Below are 12,698 nucleotides of genomic sequence, written 5' to 3'. Positions count from 1 at the left end.
GCAAAATCTCCTGGTAAGAAAACACCCCAGGAGGATGATGAGTGGAAACGCAGGGTACTGCATGTGAAACTGCTAAAGCTTGGGACGTTTGAGGGGAAAGCTGAGGCATGGCACGGACAACATTATCCTGAGAGACAGATGGCTCTGAGAGGGAATTTTTTTGTTTAGACAAAAGCATATTGTTTAAACATAAGGAGCAAAACTGCAGAGGAGGAATTATCTGAGCCTCCAAGCAATATAAACATTTTTCAAAAGACACACTAGAGATTGCTTGAGGGTCCATAATGGTAGGACATTGGACCCCACTAGCAAAATAAATGTACAAATATATAATATTCGTAAAACAAAAGACCCCAAATATTGTACGTCCTTAAATAAAAAATAGGTTCCTCAAAAATAATACAGGAACTAATATTTAACTGGCATCTCTAACCCTCAGCTCTGCTGAGGACTCATCACTTCGGAAACCAGCAGAGAAAGACCAACTAGCTGGAAATTTGTAGACACAGATCCGAAACTAATCCTTCACCATTCCGGTACAGCAGCTGTAATACAGCTCAGAAAAATATCTGCTCAATAGTCGTCAATCCGGGTAATAAGACAAAGATCCGATTGAAACCCAGAGCAGAAGCTGATATACAGCTCAGTAAACACTCCGCACAGCAGTCGGGTATGAAAGGAGAAGCCGTTAGTGGAAGCACAGAGGACGGTCACATGACCGCAATAGAAAATAAACTGCGCCACAGAGTAAAAAACGGCGCGAACATAAACAGACGTTATAAACCTCATAACGATCCTTGCAGGAATATATTAATAAAAATTGCTAGACAGAATAATCAATGCTCCTTAACCCTCTAATTGCCAGCCTCTGACGTTTAACCTGAATACAAGTTAAAATTCCCCTATTAAAGACGGAGTACCCTATATATGCCCCTGCCAGAATAAATCTCCACTTTGGTGATAGTTGTGTCCAAAGTTAAGAATCCACAGAGGATTTAACCCCTAGAGTGCTGGTTCCTTCTAACATGTACCTGTGGGTCCGGCTGCAGATCAGGAACAGCTTCTTAGGTGTGACAGATTCACCAACAAATGTCAGGGACCAGTAATAAAATAAAAAAAACAGAGTAACCAATCCTGGTTTTCTATAAAGGGGTAGTTAAAGGGACAGTCAAGTCCAAAAAAAACTTTCATGATTTAAATAGGGCATGTAATTTTAAACAACTTCCCAATTTACTTTTATCACCATTTTTGCTTTGTTCTCTTGGCATTCTTAGTTGAAAGCTAAACCTAGGAGGTTCATATGCTAATTTCTTAGACATTACAGGCCGCCTCTAATCTAAATGCATTTTGACAGTTTTTCACCACTAGATGGCGTTAGTTCATGTGTTTCATATAGATAACATTAAGCTCATGCACGTGAATTTACCGAGAAGTGAGCACTGATTGGCTAAAATGCAAGTCTGTCAAAAGAACTGAAATAAGGGGACAGTCTGCAGAGGCTGTGATACAAGGTAATTACAGAGGTAAAACGTGTATTATTATAACTGTCTTGGTTATGGAAAACTGGGGAATCGTTAATAAAGGGATTATCATTCATTATCATATCATTTAAAACAACAACAATTCCGGTGTTGACTATCCCTTTAAGCAAAGACCACCTCGCCGTCTTCTAACTGCTAAAAGCCACTATTACTCTTACTAAAGAGATTTACATGAACACAGCATAGCCCCAATCTTTGCTGGCAGGGAAAAGTACCCATTAAATGATTAAATATCTTCAGACACCATCTTCGCACATCCTCCTGATGATAGCGGCAAAGAATGACTGGGGATTGTGGGTAATGGAAAATACACTTAACAGCTCTGCTGTGGTGCTCTTTGCCGCCTCCTGCTGGCCAGGAGTTGAATAGACCACTAGTAATTGGAATGAAATTGTGGACTCTCCATGCCATTGGAAAGAAAACGATTTAATTAGTTTTATTTACCTAAAACAATAACACTATAGGTTACACTTTCATTTTTACTGCTTGCCCCTCCCTCCTCACACTTAGCTTAAAAATACCTACAACCTACAATTTTATATTTAGATAGAGCATACAATTATTTTTTCTTTCTTACATTTTTATTGTGTTTCCAATTACAAATAACAAGAAAGAAAGAGAAGAGGTACATATATACCATTTAGTAGCCAACCAGTTATACATAGCAAGTGTTTGTAGCCATGGTGTTTAATGATCAAACTTCATGACGTTGCTGGAGTCCTTACACATGGACACATTTACCTGAGGGCAAAATGGTCTAGTAAAATAATCTCCAACTAATAAAATGGCAACTTGCTTAAAGGGATAGTAAAATACAAATTAAACTTTCATGATTCAGATAAGGCATGTAATTTTAAACAACTTTCTAATTTACTTTTATCATCAAATTTGCTTTGTTCTCTTGGTATTCTTAGTTGAAAGCTAAACCTAGGTAGGTTTATACGCTAATTTCTAAGCCCTTGAAGACCGCCTCTTATCTGAATGCATTTGACAGTTTTTCACAGCTAGACAGCACTAGTTCATGTGCGCCAAATAGATAACATTGCGCTCACTTCCATGGGGTTACCTAGGAGTCAGCACTGATTGGCTAAAATGCAAGTCTGTCAAAAGAACTAAAATAAGGGGGCAGTTTGCAGAGCCATAGATACAAGGTAATTACGGAGGTAAAAAGTATATTAATATAACTGAATTGGTTATGCAGAACTGGGGAAATGCAAATAAAGGGATTATTTATCTTTTTAAACAATAACATTTTTGGTGTTTACTATCCCTTTAACAGTGATCCAATCCAATAGATTAAACAAATTACCTTAGTGGAGTAGGCTGTAATTCTCTCAGGAGGCTGCTGTCCAGCAGTCTCAAAACCCATACGAATAACACTTCTTAACCAGAGAGAAAGAGAAGTAGCAGTAGCTTTTTGACCCTTACATTTTCCATAAAGCAAGCAAACAAAGCAGAAGACTGACGAAAGTTCTTCAAAGCATGTAAATAAAATGTAAGAGCCCGCACAACATCTAAGTTGTGCAACAAACGTTCTTTATGAGAAGAAGGATTAGGACAGAGAGAAGGAACAACAATTTCCTCATTAATATTTCTGACTGAAACAACCTTAGGAAGAAAACCAAACTTGGTACGGAGAACAGCCTTATCCGCATGAAATATGAGATAAGGAGAGTCACACTGCAAAGCTGAGAGTTCAGAAACCCTCCGAGCAGAGGAATATAGCAGAAAGAGACAAAACCTTCCAAGATAATAACTTAATATCTATGGAATGCATAGGCTCAAACAGAGACTGTTGTAAAACTCTAAGAACAAGGTTAAGGCTCCCAGGTGGAGCAACAGATTTAAACACAGGCCTGATTCTGACCAGGGCCTGACAAAGAATTGTCCTCCTCCTTGCAGTGAAGGCAAAGAGAATGACTGGGGGTTGTGGAAAGGGAAGTGATACTTAACAGCTTTGCTGTGGTGCTCTTTGCCTCCTCCTGCTGGCCAGGAGTGATATTCCCAACAGTAATTGATTATTCTGTGGACTTACCGTGTCTTAAGAAACAATAATCTATTTTTTAAAATAATTGGTTTTTATCCACCCTGCATATAAGTGAAGCATAAAAGCAGCAGCTTTGCAAGAATGTTTCCATTTGCAAGAGAACTAGAGGGCAGCACTATTTCCTGCCTTGTAGTGCTCCAGACACCTACCTAGTTATCTCTTCAACAAAGAATAACATGGAAATTAAGCAAATTTAATAATAGAAGTAAATTGGAAACTTTTTTTAAAATTGTATTTTCTGTATGAATCACATAATAAACATTTTGGGTTTCATTTCCCTTTAATTGTTTTGCCTGCTTTTCCTGTAATTTAATTCTGAAGTCTGGATTATTTCCACTTGACTCTCCACTGCACAGTGATTGGTTAATATGCGTAGCAGCTTGTTTATATAGGAAGTAAAATAAACAACATGCAAGAGGCTATTCAAGGGGTGTGTCCTGAGACTGCGAAACAATGCATATTTTTTATAACAAAATTACAGTTTAACATTTTGAAAGCGTTTATTATTTGGCTCTGTTGCATAAATAAAAACATTAGTTTAATGTCCCTTTATGAATAGGGCTGTAATAACTTGGTCAAATTGGTAGTATATGAATAACATAATGGTAAGGAAAGATTTAGAGTCAGATTACGAGTGGAGCGCTCGTCAAGCTTACCGCTGGTAAATTGAAAGTAAACACGATTGCACTCAAGGCAAGAATGATTACAGCGACTTCAGTTGCACAAAACACTTCAAAAATACATTACAAAGTACACTTACACTCATAACAACAATATCTAATAAAAATTGCACAAAAGTAATAAGGGCTCAAAGATATGAGATCTCAGGTGTTAGGAAAAAGAAGGCAGTTGTGTGTGTACACATATATAGACACACACATTATATATACAGGTAGCCCTCAGTTTACGCCGGGGTTAGGTTCCAGGAGGAATGGTTGCAAATCGAAACCGTTGTAAATTGAAACCCAGTTTATAATGTAAGTGAATGGGAAGTGAGGGAGTTAGGTTCCAGGCCCCTCTAAAATTGTCATAAATAACACCTAATACATTATTTTTAAAGCTTTGAAATGAAGACTTTAAATGCTAAACAGCATTATAAACCTAAAAATATAGATTGTATCATCATCAAACTAAGTTTAATGAACAAAAACATTTGCTAACAGCACCTAATTAAATAATCACACAACAGACTGCATCATCATCAAACTAAGTTTAATGAACAAAAACGTTTTTTTTTTTACTTGCATTTTTCTGCAAACAGTTCTCTGCATTGTAAGCATGTTAAATAATATTGGGTCTGCACCTATTCTATGCATTTCAATCTGCAGTGATTAATAGGCAGTTAGGCACCCTCACCTCAAGCAGCTGGACAGGAAGATAATAGGGAATTGCCTGCTAGATCTTGTTGCTCGATAGCTAATGTCTGCTCTGTATACACAGATCAATTTCAGTCTGTTAGGTTGCATAAATTTGCTGCAAAACAAGCGGACAGCTCCACCTACTGGCTATTTTAATTAAAGCACTGCTTTGTAAAGCTTTTCAATAGCAGTCACATGACTGAAAAAAAGGTTGTTATTCTGAAACGGCGCAAATTGAACCGGCGTAAACCGAGGGCCACACACACATATATATATATATATATATATATATATTTCAAGAAAGAAGACTCAGTGTTTCTTCAAATATACTGTTACTTTATTCTGTGGTGGGTTACATCCCATGTTGCAGCCCACACTGGCCCAAGTGTGGGCTGAAACTTTGGATGTAACCCACCACTAAAAAAAGTAATAGTAGATTTGAAGAAACACTGAGTCTTCTTTCTTGAAATATGAATACATAGTAAGACTTACTCGCTTGTAGTGCCTAATCCACTTGGAAAATTGGAAAAAGTCTATAACTACATATACATACCCAATTTGTTATTTCCGGTCTTTTACTTTTCTCTATACAAAGTATGGCAACAAAACTGAGCGTGCCTTTTTTTCTTCCCTTGTAAATAACAGATTTGCTTCTTTTTCCAATCTCTTCATATAAAATATAGTTCTGCATCTTGCTCTGGGCTGTTCCTTCTTATGAGATATCTGTAAGGGAGAACATAAATATGTATTAGAACAATCTAACAGGAGGGGGCAGTATAATACACATACAGATCTTTAGATGAGGTAAATCAGTAATCTGACAGGAGGGGGCAGTATAATAAACATGCAGAGCTTTAGATGAGGTAAATCAGTAATCTGACAGGAGGGGGCAGTATAATAAACATGCAGAGCTTTAGCTGAGGTAAATCAGTAATCTGACAGGAGGGGGCAGTATAATACACAAACAGCTTTAGATTAGGCAAATCAGTAATCTGTCAGGAGGGGGCAGTATAATAAACATACAGAGCTTTAGCTGAGGTAAATCAGTAATCTGACAGGAGGGGGCAGTATAATAAACATGCAGAATTTTACCTAAGGTAAATCAGTAATCTGACAGGAGGGGGCAGTATAAAACACAGACAGCTTTAGCTGAGGTAAATCAGTAATCTGACAGGAGGGGGCAGTATAATAGACATACAGAGCTTTAGCTGAGGTAAATCAGTAATCTGACAGGAGGGGGTAGTATAATACACATACAGAGCTTTAGCTGAGGTAAATCAGTAATCTTACAGGAGGGGGTAGTATAATACACATACAGAGCTTTAGCTGAGGTAAATCAGTAATCTGACAGGAGGGGGCAGTATAATAAACATACAGAGCTTTAGCTGAGGTAAATCAGTAATCTTAAAGGAGGGGGCAGTATAATAAACATACAGAGCTTTATCTGAGGTAAATCAGTAATCTGACAGGAGCGGGCAGTATAATAAACATACAGAGCTTTAGCTGAGGTAAATCAGTAATCTGACAGAAGGGGCAGTATAATAAACATGCAGAGCTTTTGTTGAGGTAAATCAGTAATCTGACAGGAGAGGGCAGTATAATACACATACAGAGCTTTAGATGAGGTAAATCAGTAATCTGACAGGAGGGGGCAGTATAATAAACATACAGAACTTTAGATGATGTAAATCAGTAATCTGACAGGAGGGGGCATTATAATAAACATAGTGGAAGGAGTCCCAGGCGCCAACTGACGGAGGCTAGGTGTACTGAAGGATGTTTAATATAAATTTATTACAATCAATATAAAATCAATATAAAATCAGTTAATACATATTCTCATGGATCCATGGTTAGTGACAGAAAATGCAATACAATCGACTTTAAAACATTAAAACTTGATAACACAGTTAAAACACAAATAAAGATTTCAGTTGGTACAAATATATGTACCAGCTTATATAGTCCTTGTGTAGCAAAGCGTTCAGCTTATATGGTCTACTCCAATGCGATCTGGTGAGACCAAAACTAAATTGTGATAAAATAATAAGTGACAAAATAATAAGTGTCTTCAGGTTAAAAGGTGGTCAAAAAAATTGTTCAAAAATATTCAAAAAATTATAATATTCCAAAAAATTGTATGTGTGGATTCTGGTGCTCCTGTTGAAATCGAAAAAGATGTGGATTGAAGAAGGTGAAAAAAGAAAAAGGAATAAAAAAGCTTTCTGGTGTTGAAGTGAAATAATATAATTCCCCAAAAAATAACAATGTAATAGTCTGTTCGCAAAAATATATAAAAACAGTTTGTTGTGTAAAAGTCAAAAAAATGTAATGTAATATATATCCAAGTTAAAGACGAATTGGGAGAAACTGGATTGCTGGCTTCTTAGTGCAGCGTGATGCGAAATTGAGACAACGGTCTCAAATAATAGTGAAGGAAAAAAACTCCAAAATGTATAAAGGTAAAACGTCAATCAAACCTGTGAAAAAAGCAAATGACAGCAATGTGCAGAAAATCAAAAATAATCAGCTAAGATTGAAGTCTACGCGTTTCGGCCTCATATAGGCCTTTCTCAAGACTGGTTTTACATGCTTACTGGTGGTCTTTTATAGCGTTTGCGCTATGGGGACCCGGATGTAGGAGATTACTCATCACTTCCGGTTTAGTATCAAGTTACGATAATTAAATTGAATACTTTCTAAAGTATAATGTTTTTTACTTTACATTAAGAACCTTTCTTGTCATACTTGTCTAAATGTTGTAGTAATCCGTTAGTGGATATTGTATGTCCACTATGTACAGCTTAGCCTCCGTTCGGGCAGTGACGTCACTTCCGGTTGGCGTGAGACTGCCTTAGTATGCAGTGTATTCTAATGTTTATACCTATCAACAGGGGCATCTAGTTTGTGCTCCCCACGTTTAGTGATCATCAGAGTTATAAATTGTAAAATTTGAGGTCGGTGATACAAATATTTTTTACGATCTAATTCTGCTTATCCGATTGGTCATGACGTCACTCATGGCCCTTGCGTTAATAATTGTGCTCTCGTCAGAAAATCCTTGTTATATAAAAGACAGGGAATTGGTCCTTTACTATGGATCGCTAAGGGATGTGTGATATGATAACAGAGAGGGAATTGGTCCTTTACTATGGATCGCTAGGGGAAAAGATTTTTTGTAAGAACCTATATATAACGTTAAGGTACATGTTAATAATACTAACCATATCTCTATGTCCCTGTATGATATGGTGTATACAGGAGGTGTATTATTGTTATTATTGGTGATAGCAATCGAGGGGATAAATGTATATCTATCCCTACAGTATTGTTGTTAGGGTTAGATTAGGAGGAGACAGAGAATTGTGCCTTTTATGTGAGAAAATATGTGCCATTAGAAGAACAGATAATATTATTTGATGTCCTAAATTTATTAAATATTAAATATCTGATCTTACTATGACTCAGGAGATCGCCCACTATCATCATCTATTTGTCTAAATTCAATGGATTTTGGATTTCTTAATCCAACCTTGCAGTACCGGTCTTCAGTGCTTATAAAATATAGATGAAGGATCTCTGCCAGTGGTTGTGGAAATAAATGGTAATATAGTCACTATTGGTCATATAATCATATCGGTGTATTCGTAACCAATAGTTATGATGATCTACATAACTCATAGTTATGTCACACTAGTCGTCTTACTTGCCTCACTTATAAGACAAGACAGAGGTTAAGTTCATCAATCCCTAAATGGAGGGGACCTATAGCCTTGTAATCCTTTTAACCTCGAGGTGGGTTTCACTTGTATACTCTCGTATTTGGCTTCCTTAATTATTTAGTGAAGGGATCCGATAGTGTAATTTCCCTTTGATCTACAAATTTTGAATTTTGAGCTTGTGTGTTTCTAAGGTTGTGGACATAGTCGACATATTAGGGACACTGTGGATGAGGGGTAAAATGATTGTCGAGGAAGAAGACGTTGGTGACAATGAACATGGGGTTAGGAGTACTCCCATTTCAATATATACAAGTCCAGTTTAATGAAACCTAAAATGTTTTTTAAAATGGTTTTAGTGTGCTTATTACTCACTATAATGTATGTGAGTTGATTCAATTGAAGCTAAATCTGGGCTATCAGTATTATGCTATAACATATCAGAGCCGGGATACTGAGATTTCTCGGATTTCGGCAAGAGTACATCAGCCTTATATTCCATTTTTGATGGTTCAGTCCTTTAATAATATAGTGGGTCTGAAAGGATAAGATGACATTGGACTTCATTCATGACGGTTCACTTCGTCTGGTATTTTTTTTTTTAAATTACAGGAGAATCAGACATACATATATATATATGAAATATATATAAAAGAATTCCAAGCCATTTTTTATCTTATGGCTATTCCTTATGGGTGTCAGCTGATATTAAGTAGATGGGAGAGGTCCTCCTTGTTGTTTAATCCTTTTGGGAAAAGGCAGTCGAGGTTGAAAATCCATTTGGATTCCATGATGCGTATTTTGTTTGTATAGTCTCCGCCTCTCCAGCTTCTTGTGACTTTCTCTATGCCCATAAATGATAGGTCTTTTATATTTCCTTGATGTTTGATTGAGAAGTGGCGATAGAGTGCTGTGTCCATATTTAGTTTTTCAATGAAAAGTAAATGCTCCCGGATTCTGTCCCTTAGGGTCCGAGAGGTCTGACCCACATACTGCAGTCCACAGGTGCATTGCAGCAGGTAAATCACTCCGCTGTCTCGGCATCTAATCAGGTCACGGATTTTATATTTTTCTTTCGTATGATGGCAACCGAAAGTTGAAGATTTAATGCCATGCTTGCACGCTTTGCATGATGGGCAGGGGAAAAAACCATTTATCTCTTTTCCAAAAACATCCTTGACACCTAATGCCTTCTTTCTCTGTAGACTAGGGGCTAGTTTACTTTTCAGGTTCTTCGTCTTCCTATAGATGAATCTTGGTTTGGAAGGAAGATTCTCGCTAATGATGTCATCATCCTTCAGAAGTGGCCAATGTCTTTGAATTATCCTTTCAATGATTTTCTTATTTCCACTGTATTCGGTGATCATATTGATGTTAAGTGTCTTATCTTCTGGTGGTTTTTCTTTTCTTTTGTATGTCATCAACTCAGTTCTTTCAATGTGGCCGATTTCCTGCACTTTATGTTCCAATTCGTTCTTATTGTATCCTCGGTCTATAAATTTGTTCTTGATGAGTTCTGCCTGTTCCCATTTCTCATGGGTTGAGCAATTCTTCCTTATTCTCAATAGTTGTCCTGTCGGGATGTTATCTTTCCAGGACTTGTGATGGCAACTCATTCTGTGGATAAAATTGTTGCTATCCACTTTTTTAAAGAATGTGGAAGTTTCTATTTTGTTTTGGACAATTTCAATCTTAAGATCCAAAAAGATCAATTCACTCCTACTCCAGATATATGTGAATTTCAGGTTTTCAGTGCTTCTATTCATCACTTCAAAGGTATAGTCCAAGTCTTCTTGTGTCCCCTTCCATATGATGATGATGTCGTCTATGTATCGGCGATAGAGGACCAGGTCCGCACTCGCTGGGCATGACTTCCAGAAGATGTGTTCCCACTTTCCCATATACAGGTTCGCGTAGCTCGGTGCGAACCTGGTCCCCATCGCCGTACCGCATATCTGTCGGTAATACTTTCCTTCATTACAGAAGTAGTTGTGGCTCAGAATATATCGAATTCCCTCCAGAATGAACTCCTTTTGTTCTTCTTGAAGATCCTCGTCTTTATCCAAGAAGAATTCGACCGCTTTCACACCCTCTTCATGAGGGATGCACGTATATAGGGACGTGACGTCGCAGGTGGCCAGAATATATCCATCTTCCCAGGTTATTCCCTCTAAGATGTTGAGTACCTGTGTCGAATCCTTCAGGTAGGAAGGTAACTGCCTCACATATTTTTGGAGGTTTAGATCAATATACTCAGATAGATTTGAGCTCAGGGATCCAATGCCGGAGATGATGGGTCTCCCTGGCGGTTTCTCCAGCGATTTGTGAATCTTCGGTAGGTGGTAGATGATGGGGGTTATCGGATGATTGATGTTGATATATTCATATTCTTTACTGTTAAGTATCCCTTGTTCCTTGGCTTGATCCAAGATTCTCGACAGTTCCTTTTTATACGTAGTTTCTGGATTTCCTGGCAGTCTCATGTAGGTATTTTCATCACCTAGAATACGTGCGTTTTCCAGGTCATAGTTTACTTTATCCATGATGACAATCCCCCCTCCCTTATCGGCAGGTTTGATCGTCAGGTTATGATTGTTTTCCAAATCCCTGATGGTTCTTATCTGTTTATTGGAGAGGTTCTGTCTCTTGATCTTCATCATCTTTATCCAAGAAGAATTCGACTGCTTTCACACCCTCTTCATGAGGGATGCACGTATATAGGGACGTGACGTCGCAGGTGGCCAGAATATATCCATCTTCCCAGGTTATTCCCTCTAAGAGGTTGAGTACCTGTGTCGAATCCTTCAGGTAGGAAGGTAACTGCCTCACATATTTTTGGAGGTTTAGATCAATATACTCAGATAGATTTGAGCTCAGGGATCCAATGCCGGAGATGATGGGTCTCCCTGGCGGTTTCTCCAGCGATTTGTCAATCTTCGGTAGGTGGTAGATGATGGGGGTTATCGGATGATTGATGTTGATATATTCATATTCTTTACTGTTAAGTATCCCTTGTTCCTTGGCTTGATCCAAGATTCTCGACAGTTCCTTTTTATACGTAGTTTCTGGATTTCCTGGCAGTCTCATGTAGGTATTTTCATCACCTAGAATACGTGCGTTTTCCAGGTCATAGTTTACTTTATCCATGATGACAATCCCCCCTCCCTTATCGGCAGGTTTGATCGTCAGGTTATGATTGTTTTCCAAATCCCTGATGGTTCTTATCTGTTTATTGGAGAGGTTCTGTCTCTTGATCTTCATCAATTGGTTGGACTGTATCTCTCTGATCTCCTTGCATACTATTGTCTCAAATGACTCTATGGCTGTGCCCTTACTATTAGTAGGGTACAAGGTTGACCTTGGTTTCAGATCTGTATGTTTATAGCCATCATTAGATTCAGATGGCTTATAGACCGCTCTTTCTAGAGCTGATTTCGCAAAGAATCTTTTCAGAGTCAACCTCCTTACGAACTCTTTAACGTTAACGAACGTCTGGAATTTATTGAGGCTTCTTGTAGGGGCAAATGAGAGGCCGTACTTTAGGACAGAGGTTTCTTCTTTAGAGAGGACATGGGAGCTCAAATTAAAGATACCTTCTGGTTTCTTTTCTATTTCCAGATCGGGATCTATGATCTCTGTTTTGTTAACTTTGGCTCCTCCTCTTTTTCCCCGATGAGTTCTTTTCTTCATGTTGTTATCCTTTCTGTCCTTACTTCTCTCTGGGGTCTTGGTATTCTCTCTTTCTCCCTGTTGTGTGTGTGATCCAACTCTAAAAAAGAAGGTGATTCAATTTCAAAGTTGTTCATTGTGATTTGTGGTCCTTTTCTTGATTCCGTCTGTTTAGCGCCTTGTTGTGTGCGCCACTTGTCAATTCCCTGTTCACTCTTCTCGTCCTTTCTTGGGGGAGTATGGACTTCTCTTCTACGTTGTGTTCTGAAGTCTTCTCCTGGGGTCCGAAACATATCATTTCTCCTCATCTGTTTGTCATGGTAAGGAAAATCTCTGTCATCCTCATATCTCGGCTCGTACCTGT

At 38.1% G+C, this 12,698-nt stretch overlaps 1 protein-coding gene across 1 annotated transcript in view; it reads right to left on the bottom strand.

The window, feature by feature from the left end:
* Positions 1 to 12,698, bottom strand: part of ULK4 (unc-51 like kinase 4) — a 1,503,227-nt gene that overhangs the window by 1,456,138 nt on the left and 34,391 nt on the right. Inside the window, exon 2 of the mRNA XM_053714343.1 lies at positions 5,500 to 5,669. Within this exon, the coding sequence (XP_053570318.1) occupies positions 5,500 to 5,637 (138 nt within the window). The 5' untranslated portion in view covers positions 5,638 to 5,669. The remainder of the gene's footprint in view (positions 1 to 5,499; positions 5,670 to 12,698) is intronic.

The sequence above is a fragment of the Bombina bombina genome, chromosome 5 (genome assembly GCF_027579735.1).
Source record: "Bombina bombina isolate aBomBom1 chromosome 5, aBomBom1.pri, whole genome shotgun sequence".
Classification (NCBI taxonomy): Eukaryota; Metazoa; Chordata; class Amphibia; order Anura; family Bombinatoridae; genus Bombina; species Bombina bombina.
Note: the sequence above shows the minus strand (reverse complement) of the source record. Positions and strands in the feature narration are given on the sequence as shown.